The 17,182-nt window shown below is 42.2% G+C and overlaps 2 protein-coding genes across 3 annotated transcripts in view; both read right to left on the bottom strand.

Annotated features, from left to right (window-relative positions):
* Positions 1-6,867, bottom strand: part of USP34 (ubiquitin specific peptidase 34) — a 139,590-nt gene extending 132,723 nt beyond the window's left edge. The window contains exon 1 of the mRNA XM_086631894.1: positions 6,733-6,867. Within this exon, the coding sequence (XP_086488020.1) occupies positions 6,733-6,775 (43 nt within the window). The 5' untranslated portion in view covers positions 6,776-6,867. The remainder of the gene's footprint in view (positions 1-6,732) is intronic.
* Positions 6,868-15,344: 8,477 nt separating this feature from the next.
* XPO1 (exportin 1) overlaps positions 15,345-17,182 on the bottom strand; it is a 40,322-nt gene continuing 38,484 nt past the window's right edge. For both annotated transcript variants that reach the window (XM_086631893.1, XM_086631892.1), the window contains one exon: positions 15,345-16,771. In XM_086631893.1, the coding sequence (XP_086488019.1) occupies positions 16,625-16,771 (147 nt within the window). In that variant the 3' untranslated portion in view covers positions 15,345-16,624. The remainder of the gene's footprint in view (positions 16,772-17,182) is intronic.

The raw sequence follows: 17,182 nt of genomic DNA, 5'->3' as shown, positions 1-17,182 counted from the left end.
CCCCCCACAGAAGACGAAGCCAAAGCATCCCCTCCCAGGCACGCAGAGGGAAGCAGGGCCAGCGTCTGCTCTCCAAGGTACTGCCCCTTCCACCACAGCTCCACATTTCTAGCCCAAGCATTCTTTCACTGACAACATCCCATTATGCTCCCCATCACCTGAGCATCTAAGGACAGTTCGGACGGCTAGTCTCGCCCAGGAACTGACACTGACAACACCCCAAAGAGCCTAAAATGCATCATTCTGGACACGTCTGAGGAACTGCTCTGAGCTGCTGTAACTTGAAAACTATCCTTACAGAGGAAAAGCCATACAGCACCAAAAGGTATGAAAAAAAACTTAACAGGAAGTTTTCCTACACAGGGAATAAGATGACTTCAAGTTCTACACTAGGCAAACATATTTAAAAAAAAAAATCGAATAAAGCAAAGAATGGTTTTCTTTCTTTCTTGAGTTGGCTTGAAGTTACTCACGTAACAAAGCAGGAATTTAACTGCACAGTCTGTGCAGGCCCCTTACCAGGAAGGCTGAGAGCATCTGCAGCATAAAATTTGAGAAACTCAACTATAAATAAAGGAATGACTTTTCTTATATTACATGCGGTAACTAATGTAAGGATGTTAGTTTGCATGGCTTTCTTAAGCTTCATGGATACTGTGACATGTACTTATCCAACATGAGATCTCCCTATACACAAAGAAAAAGATCTCAGTAAATACATGTCAATGGTCCATAACTCACAACAAAACTCAGCAGAACGGGATTTACGTAACTAATCTTCAGCATCAGTGATCAAGCGGCTTGAGCAATGAGAAGGAACCAGTCTTCAGCTGCCTGAACAGGAAAAGTTTCAGGACAAAATCATTTTTGATCACATCAAATAACATGAACGAAAATCACTGTACAGAACAAAAGCTGAAATATCTTTCTAAAAATAGAAGCCTTTTAGCTGTTAAAGTCACAGAGTTTTTCCTTCAACTGCCTTACAATCACAAATAACAAGTTAAAACTACTTTATCTTAGTGTCACCTTCCCTTTTGCTTTAGAAAGTTCACAATTAGAAAGGATGTAAATTCCTCCTCCCATATTTTTTTCTCTGGTTATTCTGATCCATTTGGAGCAGTACTTCACCATAGTCCATGACAATGGTAATTGGGCAATACTGCTACAAAAGAAAAGTTATTTTTATTTTTCTTTAAGTCTGGCTGCTTATCCCCTTAAAAAGGGTCAAAGGCAAAAGTAAAGAAGAAACAATCACTGAATGGGAATTTTAGAAACAATTGAGCTTGTTTTCTTCAACAGGAGACAATAAAGATTTAGGTTAGTGTAATACAAAGTTGGACAGTTACCCCAATAACTCCTCCATAGAGTCTCTGCACAGGTTCTGAGTATGGAAATATCATGTAAGTGGAAAGAAAACATGAATCTTTAAAAGAAGTGGGGGGGAAGCCATGCAACAGAGACAACTGTTAGAGTTTTTCACAAGAAGACTAGTCAAAGAGTGAAACGAAACACTGGATCTGCACAAAACACTGAGGGTAGTCAAACAATACTGAAGCTTACAGGCAACCACTGAACAAGTGACAGCAGCTCCTGTAGACCAAGTGTTAATCATGCAGTATTTCCAATAATCTTATTACAACATATACTCAGATTCTAAAATAATACATGAATATTCACAGCATAAAATATTTACGCTCTCTAGATGACAAGGAGCAAACTGAATGCTGTGATGTTTTGGAACACTTCGATTCCTCATATACCTCAAGGTAAACATCGCCTCACTCAACCTCTAAGTCTCCTCTTTGCACTTCCTAAATATCAGAATTACGTGACAAGAAGTCAAGTCAAGCATCTTCAGAGTCCAAATTCAGGGCCATCCTGAAGCTACACAAATAGTAAAACACTCCAGTATCTCAAGTGTTTTATTGACCTGATCATATTGGGAGCGGTTCTGCAGGCCAGCTGACAGCGATAACGGACAGAAAACTATAATATTAGTCTACATCCATCTCTTATGCTTGAGTAAACTGTGTGGGCTTTGTTTTGTTTTGGGTTTTTTTCATGGTTTACTAAAGGTTTAAGATAAAACATAACAAGAAAAATGGCCTGCTAGCTTGTGTAATAGAATAACACCTAGAAGCCTCCATTCATCAATGTGAACAGATTTTATAAGGTTTCAGAGTTGCCAGAAAAAAAAAGAAAAATTGGACTAAACAGGCAATCATTGAAGAAAGCGAAGCAGAATGCTGGGAAGAAAATAAACTTAGTTCCCAGAAACCAAGAACTGGGAATAACCTAGGCCTACCAAAGTTACCTAAACCCATGACTGCCGCTGTATAATAAATCCTACTTTTCCATGTCGTGATTTTTTTTTCTTACTTTTATAAAAACCAAAGCAAATGAAAAGAACAAACCAAACATAAACCAAAACCATTTATGGAGTTTTAAGTCAACATACACCAGCACCGGTTGCAGTCCCAAAGGGAAGCCTCTTGGGCAACCAGGCCTAGCCAGGCTCTCTGGGACACACCACAGCCAGGACCACAAGCACAACTGACTCAGGACCAGTCTGAGAACTTGGTTTCCACTTCAAGCTAGGAGGAGGCACTCCCAGGCACGCATCGACAATCCTGCACTCAACAGACGCTTAACGTGGAGCATCATGTACTCTATACTTTCTAGCAAAGCCTGTGTAAGTGTCCAGTGATAGTATAGTTCCATAGGTAGCTCAAACCGTTACCGTGGCTTCAGGTGCGACACAGCGACCAGCAAAACTGTGGTGTTAAAGACCTGAGACAGAAAAATCTGTGTTTAACGTTATATTTCTGTATTTTCTGGCTTCCATTAGGCTTTAGACTATCTGGATATCTGCACAGTGCCTAGCAAAACAGAACTATCCTGATCAGGGCCTCTAGACAGCACAGTAATGTAAATATTACTAAAGAACAAATGAAACTCAATATAATCCCTCCTAGACTGACAAGAACTGGCATCCAAAGAAACCAAGGAATGTACAGCATGTCAATATCGGAGTTCATTTTGGGATGCAGAATGCTATCAATTAATATAAAAGCATATCATGTCCTCCACACATTTTTCCTCCAAAAAGTGTGTACATTTAAAATGAGCTCCTATAATTAATGTCATGAGAATCTGTTCTTAAGTCTTTTGTAAATAAGTGCCCTTACCTTAAAAAGTAAACAATTGCATCTTCCTTTTTTTTTTACCCTTTCTATTTAAGGCTACTGAAAACATTTACGTTGTAGAAGATTAATTCAGAAATCAGACCAGACTTTATAAAAAGATTTTATTCCTATTAAACCCCTGCATGAGAAAACATAAGTGAGGCTAACATACCTACAGAACTCAATGAGAAATTAGACTGTTTACTCTCAGTGAACAACAGATTGTCTTGTGATGCAAAAACTGCTTTAAAGCCTGGGAATTTCACAGAGGAATTTGTGTTTTACCAAGTTCCTGGATCAAATCATAACTTGAAACTACTACTTCTTCTCAGGAAATAACTTCAAGATCAGGGAATTCACTGGGTTTCATACTCAGGTCAAAAAATCCCAACATTGCTGCTTCTGTCCATAAAACATTGCCTGCTTCTCATGTTTAAGCATAGCAATGAAGCTTTGTGTTAAATATATGTATGCATACATATGGACCTTTGGCCAAAAAATAAGTTTTTCAAACTACAGGTTTCCAGCTGGACTATATCTCAGACAGCCCTCAGGAGTGGCACAGAAGCAGGCCCACTGACTACCTGTTAAAAAAATCAGGCCTAAGGAACTGCAGTCTCATGTTGAGCTCTAGCAAGACATAACCCTGGGCCTACACGAAGGTCACTGCTAGACAAAAGCTCCGGCTCTGCACGTTGTTATGGGGCTTAATTAATCAATAACGCAGCAGTTTACAGTGGGGCTAATATGGTTATAATAAAAATATGCCTGGCTGTTTGCAGAATTAAATTCCATCCTTCTGTTATCCATAAATCAGTAACTTCTTCTGAAGAAAACCGGAGGTTCCCACGTGTTCTTTTTGAAACAAAACATTAAGAGTAGTTAGTCAATTCACTTTCTAAGTGACCTGTCATACAATTAATACCAAATAATTATTTTGTAAACATTAGGGTAAACGAAGACAAAGGGCAGTATGTGCTCCCTGTAAAAAGTTTAGTTTAGCACGAAATTTCTAAAACAAACTAGATTATGTTTCCTGGACCTCTTTCAAAACACTGTTTCACTAGTTTCAGTGAAGAGGCGATCCCAAATGCTCAGCGGGCAGAAAAGGAAACTGCCGGCAGTCTCTGGCTCACACATTTTGGGCATGACCTCATTCTTTACTATCACTTTTCATTTTTGCTGCAGTGTTTTCAAAACCAAGGGTTGACATTATTTTTGTACATTACCTTTAATTATTACTTAAGAAATGCAACTTGAAGTTATAAAAAAATGAAAGCATATCTCCCTTATAACTCATTCTCATACAGTGAGAAGGTAGATGACACACAAAATGCGCCATCATATATGCCTTAGTACCCGAACACATACACAAAAATAGTTATGTTTATTTAAAGTGTGCTTGTTTCTCTGAATGGAAGACAAACCTAATGTTATTTGGCCAGCGTTTTTGAAAGTTAGCTATATGACAACTGGTGCATAATATCCCTACTAAATTTGACTAAAAAAGCCAAATTTCTTTTTCATAAATAGCAGGTTCATATCTTCAATTATATAGAGCCATTAAATTAAACTAGCCATACCCCAGCTATATTAACAAAAATTGTTAAAGTGATTTAAGATACTGCTTTGTCTATAAGGCAGTGTCTACCTGCCTAAATCCCAATTACCTTAAAATGGTTCTAAAAAGAAACTAATACTGGAATTTCAGAGATTTCTTGAAATACCAAGTTCAAAGTTACAACTTTCTTCTATCTGATCATCCTAATCTTGATCAAGTTTAAACAATGATTATCAATCCATCAAAACTAAGCAAAGTTGCCTCTTCCATCAAACAGTTGTCATCAGTACACTATTGATAGCTTAATCTTATTTTGAACCTACTGTTTAAATAAGCATTCCGTTTATAATACCAACATATTCCCCACCTCTCCAGGTGAGAAAAAGAAGACATACATGTTAAATTAAGCAAACATCACAACGATTGCTCAAAATAAGATGTTGTAATTACGAGCTTAGCCAAACTCAGCAAACAATTTTAACAACCCGACACTTCTCTGATGTTAGCCTTTTAATCTGATTTAGTCCAGCCTCCAAACTCTCCTGAAAGTTAGTTTCACACATTTTTACTTTTCAAATAGAACGCTGACCATCACTGTGTATCATATTTCCACAGCAAGAAAGAGGTCAACATTCAACTACCATAGCATCTACTCACGTATCTTAGAAAAGAAAAACCACATGCAGCTGGGCCTCACAAGAGTTCAGAACAAGAAAACTCTACCCAAATCCTCTTCTAGGAAGCATTCTGTGCTTCACTTTACTGGAACACGATTTGCCTCTAAGCAGACAGCAGTGTGCAACTAGGAAAAAAACGTTTAAGATTCGACATAGCTGAACTTCCCGCTCATCACAAACTTCAACTGCTAAGTTCGTTAAGCCCCTGAGCATCTCCACAAACCGTGTTTTTTGTCTTTGTTCACGCAGCAGTGCGGAGAGACGAGCCTCTGAGCAGTGCGGAAGGTACCTGGCCTGCCACGGAGAACGGAGCAGGTTCCGAGGGATACATGAGGCCTGCTGCATAGGGGTAAAGGGGATTTCGTGCCCAAAACGCAACCGGCTTTCAGCGGTGCCGGGGAAGGGGGGGGGGAATACCTGCTGTGTTAACCCTCCGCCCCTCCCGCCTGTTTAGGTAACACCTGTAAAGAGGAAACTTCGGAAGGAAGCAAGAGCCCACCCCCGGTGAGAAACACCCTGGAGCTCCTTCCCCCCGCCGCCTGCCCGGCCCTCGCAAAGCCGAGCCGGGCTCCTTCAGGCGCCGCTTCCCTCGCAGCCAAGCAGCCGCTTCAGAAAAATAGGTACCCGAAAACTGCCTCCGTCGCGCCCCGTCCCCCCCCCGCGCCGCCACACCACACCGCGGACAGGCGAGGGGAGGGGGGGAGGCAGGATCGCTCCGAGCCGCCTCGTCTGCTGCTTAAAAGGGACCCGGCCCAGGCCCGGCCTCCAGCTGCTCGGCAGCCAGCGGAGGAGCGCCCGGGCACCTCCTCAGCCGAGCCAGGAGCCAGCTAGGCCCCGCTGCGGCTGCCCGGGATGCGGGGCGAGGAGCGGGCTCCTCACGCCAGCAGCAGGGCCGCGTCCCCGCCCGGCCCCGCACGCAGACACCCGGGGGGCAGGCGGGAAAGGGGAGAAGGGGAGGCGGCGGCGGGGGGGGGCTCTGCGGAAGGCCCGGCGAGGACAGCCCCTCGGCGCACCCTCCCCAGGCCGCAGGTCGCCCGGCCCCGGTAGCAGAAGAGAGAGGGAAGGCGCGGAGCAGGACAGGCTCTCCCTCCGTGACCACCCCGCAGGGAGAGAGGTAGCCCCGCGCCCAGGAGGCCCGAGCCAGCCGGCGAGCAGGGGAAGGCGAAGGGGTGGGGGGGGGAGGTGGGGGTGAGGAAGGAGATGCAGCGCGGTTATCACCCAGCCCGTGTGGAGGAGGGTACGTGGGGTCCCGGCCCGGGGCGAGGAGTGCTGGGGGAGGGTAGCGGGGGAGGGCGGCCGCACTTACTCTCATTTAACACCTCCAGCAGCTCGGCGCAGCTCTCACACATTGTTCATTAACAGCAGCAGCCGCCGCCGCCGCCTCCTCCCGACCATTGATTGATCCACTCGGTGCTGCTGATTGATGATTGATGGGGGCCGGGGCGGGGGTCAGCCGGGGGGGGAGGGGAAGGAGGGGGCGGGAAGGAATAGGAAGAGAAGGGAGGGGGGGGGGTGGGGGAGAGGCAGGGGCCGGTCTGGGATCCGGGGGAGGGGGGGATGGGGCGGCTGATCAATGCAAATGAGCCTGTGGCGGCGGCGGCGGTAGCGGCGGGGAGGAGAAGCCGAGTCACTCACTGGCTCCCAGTGGCTCCACGCGCCGCCATTTTGCTGAGGGGGAAGGAGGAGGAGGGGACGGGAGCGCGGGGGGACAGGGCGCTCGGGCTCGGCTCGGCAGTTTCCGACCAGGCGGGAGGCGAAGGTGGCCGAGTCCCTCCTCCTTCTCCTCTCGCCCCGCCTTCCCACCCCGGGCCGGGCGGCGGGCCGGCGAGCGGGGAGGCGGAGGAAGGGGGCGGGCCGGCAGCCGCGGCCGGGAGGGTAAAATGGCGGCGGTTGCGGCGCCCGCGCGCGCAGGACGGGAAGCTCGTTTCCCTGCCCTCCTCCCGCTTCCCGCCAGGGGGGATCGCCTCCAATAACGCGCGCACGGCGCCGTGACAGCGACGGAGGAGCGGCCTCTCCTGCTTCAAGCGAGCGGCGGAGGACGTCCCTTGTCCGCCCCCTCGAGTGCCCGGCAGCCGCCGCGCTTCTCCTCGCCGCCGGCTGCAGCCGTCCTCCCGGAGCGCGGCGGGATGGCGCCGAGGCCCTTTGGGACCTCCGGCCTGAAGGGAGCGCTTAGCACCCGGCGCCGAGCGCCCGGGCACGCCGCGCAGAAGGAAGCTGCCTCTTTCCAGGCGGGTTTTCGAGGCTTCCGTCTCTTGGTAGTCATCGGCGTTTTCCGCCGGCGGGGCGCGGGACGGAAGAGGCGGCGGCCATCTCCTTCCCGCCCAGGCGCGGCTGAGGAGAGCGGGAGCAGACCGGGGGACCGGCGCCTGCGGGCACCTCCCGAAAATAAGCGTTTGAAGTACTACAGCAGCGTTTTCTGCAAGTAATTAAATTGTTTTTACCTCATAGTTTTCGACCGCGCTTCTTTTTTTCCTGCATAATAAACGTCTGGTTTGTGAACAGTTGGAAATACCGCATTTTCATGAAGAGACACAGTCTGTCTCTTCAAAAAAAAAATAACGAAAGAACTTCATTTAAAGCCACACATTTTATGCTGATTACAACTCCTACTTCAGCTAACTCTGTCTTGGGCACGTTCTGCACAAGACTTCAGACCCCTGGAAGACAAGTTTTCAGGCAAACAGTAGTTTTCCACACAAGAACCACCCTTTTTTTGCCATCTTGGACACTCACATGCTGCCTCTCCTCGGTCCATGGAATTGGAATACGGATCGCACGATAGATCCTGGCTGCTTTTCCCCTCAAAACGGGCACTTTTCTGGCATCCCGGAGCGGTTTTTACTGCTGCAGTACCACCCAGTGGTGAGTGAGCGTCTTACTCCCAGTGCTTCCAGTGCACTGACTTGTAACATGGGATTAAGGAAACAAAACTATTAATAGCCGCAATGCAGATGCGATGTAGCTTAGTAGAACGTAAAATAAATCAAAATCGCCAAATTAGGGGAAAAAATATGGAGAGCTGTTTTGCGTTCCTCAGTGACTGACTTAAATGGAAGAAATATAACATATATGTCTGATGTCATTGTGGAAATGCAGTTCTGTCTTTTTTTATTATTATTACTTCCATAATTGTAATTCACACAGACTGGTATCACCACTGGTGGTTTTACACATAACCTCCCGCTCAAGGGCACAGACCGTTCTCCTCCCAACAATCCTCAAGGCATCCGTGTGTCAAGCTAAGGCAAGCACCTCCACTGCTGCTTAAAAACAGGAGACGAGTTATTGTCACCAATAGACCTGCCTTCAGCTACAACTGCTGTGGAAGTCAGGAATATACGAGAATGATCTGTCATCCAGACTTGTCAGTACCTGGTTTTCAAACACTTTCAAAGGTAGGGATATCAACAAGAATGGCTATTCAGAAATATTCCCTGCCTAACTTTCCACATACTAAATTAAATACAGAAAATTAACTTTGAGAATCTATGTGAGAGATTCCTTGAGGTATCTCTGTCACTTTAATACGCATCATATATTAATGCAAGTATCGTTCAAACAGGATTTCTGAGAATAACAAGATACCAGTACAAGAGACAGGAGGAGGACTGCAAGTAAACAACAAGCTAAACTTCCCTGAAACTTTTTACTGATCTTTCGTGTTATATGTAACTTAAAGATGCTTTAATTTCTGACAGTCATAGTCTCTTCTAAACATTTTCTATTGATAGACATAGGTGTGGTGGTTTAGTTACTAAAACAGCACAGATGTACTGGACCCTTTAAGGCCTTTTTTGGTTGTGTGGTCTCTTCCAGATGGCCTGAAAACTTGTATAATGGAAGAATAAAAGCGCAGTCCAGAATATTACAATTATCAGAGTCTCCTCATGCCTGACTGAAGGTACTGACCACGTTTTTTACAGCACTGCTTTCAAAGCTTGAAATCCATCAAAGGTGGATCAGAGGCTTTTTATGTTGTTTATATACATGGTATCATTTTTTACTTGATGTTATGCTGTCTTGCCTTCTATGTGTCTGAGATTATTTCAATTATCTTTCTTTTGTATGTGATTTTTTTTCATGGCTTTCATGAGTTGTCTTTGCAATATGCCACATGCTATTTTCTGAATCATATCACTCGTCATTTGCTGGAATATCATTTACTTCTTACCATTATCAAAATGGAAGTTACTGAAGTTGGAAGCCAGAGCTGTACAAAGAGAAGCTTAGAAAGTATCTTAACTTTGCCATACCAAAATAATACAAACCCTGTTATCTCCAAGAAATCACGCTTATTCACTTCCTTAACCTTTAACATCATATTGCACAGTATTCCCGCTAGCATGAAATGAGTGGGTGGCTATTATGATACGAGTGAGTTGTCTGCATCTGGCAAAAGATATTTTTTGATAGAAAGCATCGTTCTACAGTCTGCATAATCTGATTTGAATTTGCACTTTTCTTTCCCCTCTGCTTTCCTTATACAGACCTTGCAGTAAATGTTACAACAGAACCAAAATTAACTGCCAAAACATCTTATAAGATTGACAAATCAGCTCTTTGATCTGATCGCAGTGTCACACAAACACCAGAGTCAGCACAAGGAAGGGGCCTTTTGAAGCATGGTATCACATGCCAAGTTCAATGAATACAACAGGAGAGTATGGGTGACCTTGAGTCACTCCTACTTCTGTGCAGACTGGAATATTGCCAGCCAAATTCTTTTCGCTGCACACAAGTATCTTTTGGGGCGTGTTTGGTTTGGGCTGCTTGTGGGGTTTTTTTTGTGTGTTGTTTTTTTTTTTTTTTAAAGGAGATGAAATGGCATTTTTTAAAATTTAATGTTAGCTTCCAAGACAACAGGAGCTAGAACTGGCCTGGTTACAGTGATCATCAGCCTCCTGCTCTTCTACACGTGGATTTTTTTCTCTCAACCTTTATTCTATCCTCATGTGCCAACCTTGCAAGGTTGTTTGATCCCCAGGAGGCCCTTTCCTTCCCTTGACTATGATGCTCCCAATCGGGAAGTATTTGCTCCAGTAAACTGCCACCACAGTTCTTCCAAAGCAGTAACTTAGATAAATGCAAGACCTGAGCAAAACTAAAATTCTAAATACAAATTTAGGACTGGATTAAGTGTTTGAGAACATGCTTCATGTCCCACTGTGTCCCAACACTGAACTAATTCTGTAGTCCTGTTTTTCATTAAGGTGAAGATAGAGTTAACCATTCACCACAAGAAAAAAAAAAAACAAAACCCAAAGCCATCACCCTGAGGTGGATTAGGGGTTGAGGTAGTAAGACTGGTCACTGGCCCTGTTCCTTCTTTGGGACACTTCAGCCTCTCCTCGCCTACCTGTACTTGGTATTTTTAAGCCTTCATTCTCTGTACATATATAGTTGGTCATTTGACCTCAGAATGCAATTGTGGAACGTGAAAGACTTAACTGAGACTTTTTTTTCTTTTTGAACTTTCTGTTCCTTTGCTGTAGGTTCCAACTCCTGTAGCAGCAACAGCCAAACGGATCGCACCTTTACTCCTCTGCTGCCACAATTTACAATGAAAGCTGAACTACCAGTGACTTCAGCAGATGCTAAGAGGAGATGGGAGCTGTGACAGCTGGAAAGCAAGTAATTTCTGCTATACAGAGCATAGTATCAAAAAGGTGAATTCCAGCCAGTCCAGTTGCTCCTGTGACCTCTAGTCTGGAATGATGCTGGAAATGGTTGGAATCCATTGCCTAGAAAAATCCTTAATTTCACTAAAGGAAGTAAATCTCTATCTGCATAATATAAAGTTACTAATGAAACTTGGCTGAAGGGCAACAGAAACAGTTTAAATTTTACATGCTTTTAAGTTTCAGCACTTGACTTTCATTGCTCTATCAGCATTTTAAACTTTTTAACAAGGTTCAGGTCTAACTACACTTCAGTACCACTACACCCTTTTAAGACAAATTTGTTTTACTTCCCCCAAATATTAGAGAACACTCTCAAAATAATTTATAACCCTATTAGGCCAAAAAACATGTAAGAATAGCTTGGCAGCGTAGCAAGCATTATCTACATTAAGCAGTTGGCTCAAAAAATCATCTAACTGGCTGCTCAGCATTTTAGTAGGAAAATAGTTTGCATTCTAATAAACATTATTTTACCAGCTATTGGGTGTGGTAAGAATCACACCGTGCAGCCAGGTAAACTGGGCAAGCTCCACTTTAGAGTGGTTTCAGACTGCATCTTAGAGCCTGTTTTCTTAGATTGCAATCTTGGTTAGTAATTCAGTAAGGTTTTTTGTTCCAGTACTTCTGTAGCCATAAAGCTCTAGTGGAAATTTGACTGTACTAGCTTGAGATTCAGTGCTACTAGTCTGACCACTTCCAGATGAGACAGCTTGAGGATTACACCCACATTCCCAACCTCATTTTAGGGTAACATCCCTCACAGCATGTTTCAACCTTCATTTTGATTATTTCAGTCTATAAAGTTGTCAGATGACTGGTCATCTCATCCCTTTGATGTGAAAGCAAGGTGACAGGTCCATTTCTGAGCACATGCAACAGTGCCATCAGCAACTCAGCCATCTTAGGAGTTAGAGCACAGACTGCTCTTTTTTGGTGCATTTGGACCGCTTTTGAACTTTTTACTGGTAAAGCATGTGTTCACAATGTTCCTTCGGAGAACTTTTATGATTGCACAGTTGCAAGTTTCAAGTTAACCCTGAAAGCAAACTGCTCAGAGGTAAAGTTCTGGCGAGACTTCACAAGCTAATTACAAAGATTTGAGAAGTTAATGAAATCAGTTACGAAGGTTGATGCAAAAAATTCTCAAGGTAGATCTAATGCTAAAGAGATGCCACAAGCAAAAACTGGTCATTACTGCCTGGTTATTAATATATGTATTAAAATAACCAGCAGTGATATTAAGTGGGCTGCAGTCAGCTCTTTGCAGCACACGTACACAATTACTTGTTATGTAGTCACATCACAGAAAACAATTTTAAATTCTCTCATCCTCCAACTTAAAATTGCCCAATTGCTCTTGATAGCCTTTGCTGGAATTACAGAATCCACGAAAGACTAGACGACTTCTCAAAGACTCAGGAAAAACCTGAGACAGTATTTAAAAAAAGTTAAGATTTAAAAGGTGTTTACAATAAGAAACAGGCCCCTTGACATATTTTGGTGGGGGACCTGGAAGAGACTACCCAATGTATTGCCTAGGAAGAAATGCTGTTTAAGAGGTAAATAAAAGTGAAAGTGTGTCTTCTCTTGATGTGTTTTTCTCATCCATACTCTTAAATCCCCAAGCATTCCTCCGCAACCTCATCTTTTCTTGGCACTCTTTCCTATACCCACTTACAACACAAACAATCACCCAAAAGTAGTGAGAAACACGTGTACAAGGACCAACAACAGCACACAGGGCAGGTACGTATGTATGAAATCAGTGATTTCATGTGCTTTCAGTAATTAAGGTGCATTGTATGTGAAACCTTACCTGAAAAATGAATCCCTCAATTGGCATGGCTAAGCCTTTTCCCAAGGGAACACTGCTGGCCATAATCAGCCTTGGACAGTGAAGCAAGGATCTCCTAAACCTGAAAGTCTAAAAATAAATTCAGTCTAAAGAAACACAGTCCAGAGGTGCATTCATGAAGGGCAGATGAGGGAGAGGTTATGTTCTTTTACTCGTTTTTGGCACAAAAATGGTTTATAAAAAGCTGTATCTCCAACATTTCAATTTTGCTCCATAACATCTGGAGACACACTTAGTAAGTGGGGAGAAAGGAAATCTATAGACATTTTTCCAGTGAATACAAACAGTACCCCAGAAGTCTTGGACCAGTAGTAATCATTTATCCAATGATAAACGGACTACAGGACACACTGGTCCCTAGTCACAATACAGCACTAATTAAAGTTCCTCTCTTTAGTCAGCCTCTGTACATTTTAATGCATTATTTTCAGCATCTTTTCCTGATTTTTTTTCCATAAAGAAACCCACGGCTGAAGTTTTATTGCCTTTCCAGGGCTAAAAACTACTAGAAGTTAACTCTTAAAAGTTTCCTTGAGAGATGAGCATTTCTAAAACTTTTTTTTTGCATAAATATTAGCTTTATTGGAAAATAGTTCACTTAACCAATCAGATAAACACACACCAAATTATTCTAGTTAAAAAAACCAACAAAACAAAACCAAACTAACCTAAAATGCTTTGGAAAAATAATCTGCTTCAGTTACAGTAGCAAACACGTCATGGTAGCCTGAAACAAGTAACTTGGGGGTGTCTTCATCAGCTAACAGGCAATCAGTTCATGTAAACACAGAAAACACCCTGTAATATTTGCATTTATGAATGTACCTGGAGTACATAGAACTGAGTTTGTTTTTAAAAATCTGTATAGAAATATGCACAAAACATTGGTTTGTTTACATATAGTTACAAGTATGTAGATGTTGATATGGTGGTTCATGCTTTTTATCCATGTTTTAATTTACAGAGTGTGCGTTAGAAGTAGGACTTTTAGATGTACATCGCAATTGTTTTCTCCACATTGAGGATAACTGCACTAGAAATACGCACACGCACAAGTCAAATCTTGAATAGTCTCCAGAACTCTGCATAAGCTGCATTTTCGCAGCATCTGCAGAGATCAGTGGAAGGCACTGATTCTTAAGATAACAAGTCAAGACCACAGTTAAGTTTTTAAATCTAAAAGGGAAGGAAAAAAACCTAAGGTTAAAATTTTGGTACTAGATAATTCGAAAGGTATCAAAATAATGAAGTAACTCTTCTCTGAATCAACTTTAAAAATACATTTCAGATTTGTTCTTTTAGAGTTTAGGTCAGATTTAATTCTTCAGTCAACAACCAGATCACGAGCCTCAGACTAACCTGAATCTCAAACACAGAAAGTAGTAACACGCACAAAAGCATGCGTGCAATTTCGTCAAAACTCTTAATGCTGCTGCATGTCAGAACCAATTCAGCATTTATTTCTGTGACTCACAGGATGTGATCGCTCTGACGTCACATTATCGGTGGTATTTATTTCCATTTTAATAATATTTTTTTACTTCTCTTCACAGCTTTTGATAATCTCTAGCTTTATAATGCTGCAACTCAGCCTGGTCACAAGCGATTTAATATCCATTCTGGATGCGTCCTTCAACAGTACTTCAAATATTTTACTTTAAACTGCCTTTTAAAGATGACACCGCCTTCACAGAGCAGAACGGAAAGCTATACATCAACAGGACAGGAAGACATGAAAAAGCTTAAATCATGAGCTTTAAGGAGAGAAAGAAATTAGGTTTGTCACTATCAAAATAATTAACAATTTTGGTAGGCTGTATTCTAAGTCCTAGCCATAAAGGGTTTGGGGAACCTTCTCTCCGAAGATTAGCAACTGCCGGCTCCCAACATTTCTGTTGCTGAACGACCTGTGGGCAGAAGCAGCTATGCTTTTTTAGGGCCAACGAAGTACAACAAATGGAGAGATGTTCACAAACAGGAAGGGGCCAATACTTAAGACTGGAAACATTCTGGCCACAGCTAAATTCCACATGAACACTGCTAACTCATGCACTTCTACTTCAAAAGGAACATACAGCACAAAGTTAACTAGAGTATCCAAACTTACACAAAACACCTCCACAACTGTGTAACCTTGTTTTACAGCTCTGCATCAAGGGCTATACTTTGCATCACAGTAGCAATCTGGAGAGTAGAGACCAAATAAATGGAAAAACTTGGGGAGAGCTTAACAACGACTGTTAGAGAACAAAGACAAGACACTACAAAAGTGAGGAAGCCAAGACTGTACACAATCTTAGTGTTCCTACTGCTTTTCGTATCTGTACTTCTTAAATCTGTGAAAATCATTTAACTACAAAACTTTAGGTAGAAAAATAACTGTTGATCTTGTCTACATGTCATTCGCATGTACTAGTATCGGCTGTTCAGTCAAGACACAGTGCAATGCCTCTCTGAAGTAAATTGCAAAGAGTCCATAGAGAGAGAAAGCAAGAGTACCTTATTCCTGGCATTTTATAGTAACACAGTCTGGAATATTTATTCCTGGAGGTAAGTCGAAACAGCTACTGTACTTCCAAATGGAACCAAACTTGGTTCACGTTAATTCCAGCACAGCCAAACTCCTTGAGATGAGGCAAGCCAGAAGCAACAGCTACCTAGATCTCAAGGAACTTCTCCTACGCCTTCGGGATACAAATCTTAAAATATGATCACAGCATTTTCATCCAATAAAAGAATAAGCCGAAGAAGGAAAAATAAATGTAAACCAAGTTTATTTTGCTTTTAAGTAGTGTTCTTTAAGCACTACAGCATGGTAAACAATGTAAATTAGTATAAGTCATCTCAAAAGCCAGAGTTTTTTTTTTTTTTATTTTATGAGTTGTTAAAAAGATGCAGCCTATTCTAACAGGATAAATATTTTAACCATTTCACTTCGAGTTAATGAAGGCTCACAAATGAGCAACACTCCTCATTGAGGAAAACAAAAAGCTGTTGTCGACAAAGCGACAGCACACACACAAAAACAAAAGAACTGTGTAAAAATAACTAACTGTACTGTGTTCCCATACTCTTTAGAAGTCGCTTTACAATGGGATGATATGCACATGATCTTGCTGCAAACTTGCCATACAACTTGCAAATACATGTAGCCTAGCCTTACCACTCAGTCCAAAAAAGCTGCTAACTGATCAAAACAAATGCAGCACTATAATCCTCTGCTTAACAATTAATTCAATCTGTTTTACTCATTACCTTTTCTCCTAGGCTGCAGGACAGACTAGAAAGAAAATGATCCCGAATTAAAAATCGATACTCTTACAGGAAATTGTATTATTTTGCAATATAGTCTTTTACAAGTTATGTTTTGCCTATTTTCCCCTTAGCCACAAAATGGGCATGAAGTAATTACTTCGAAAACGCCTTAATTTTCAACTTCATGCAAATCTAAATAAAGATGACCAAACAAAAGCTTAAACAATGGAAGGATATTTCACAGAAAATTTCTTATACAAAAAACACATAAGAAAAAGGGCCACTAGGTGACGTTTTAATTTACAAATTGGCATCATTTTGGTCAACAAATATCCAAGCGCTGTTTTCTTCTATCACAACAAAGTAGCTGTAGAGAAAGAAAACTGCAAAACTTGTTTTATTTTTTTTTAATCGCACATCTCCTCAGGAATTTCATGTGGATTAAGGATGCCAGGTACAGACATCTGAAGTTTATGCTTCTCCTCTTGAGCCTGCCGAAGGGCTGTTTCTCTTTCCTCCAAAAATAAGTCTGATGTGTCTTCACCTGCAAACTCCTGTATAATTAATTCACATAAAATCATTAAGTTTATTGTCAAATGCTTTAGGCAGAACAATAAGCTTCCAAAATCCAGAATAATATAGACAACATCTTCCCTTCATATTCCCTGCCAGACTATTTACTTGTTTTGTTTTCTGTTCCTAAGGTCGGAATTCATTTAAAGGGACGCAAGATATTTTAACATTTTCACAAGGCATTATGGAACAGGATGCTATAGTAACCCTACATTTGGAGTGTATCACCATTAAAGCAGCATCATTACAATTTTGATGTATCTGACGATTGCAGTCTCAAAAGTAACAAACTTTTTCCTACAGTCTTCCTGAATTCTAGCATCTTTAGAAAAATAAGAGCGTAGCATTACTCTATCAAGTTCCAAAACCCGTCCCAGTCCCAAGCAGAACTG

This window comes from Tauraco erythrolophus, chromosome 2 (assembly GCF_009769465.1).
Source record: "Tauraco erythrolophus isolate bTauEry1 chromosome 2, bTauEry1.pri, whole genome shotgun sequence".
NCBI lineage: Eukaryota > Metazoa > Chordata > Aves > Musophagiformes > Musophagidae > Tauraco > Tauraco erythrolophus.
Note: the sequence above shows the minus strand (reverse complement) of the source record. Positions and strands in the feature narration are given on the sequence as shown.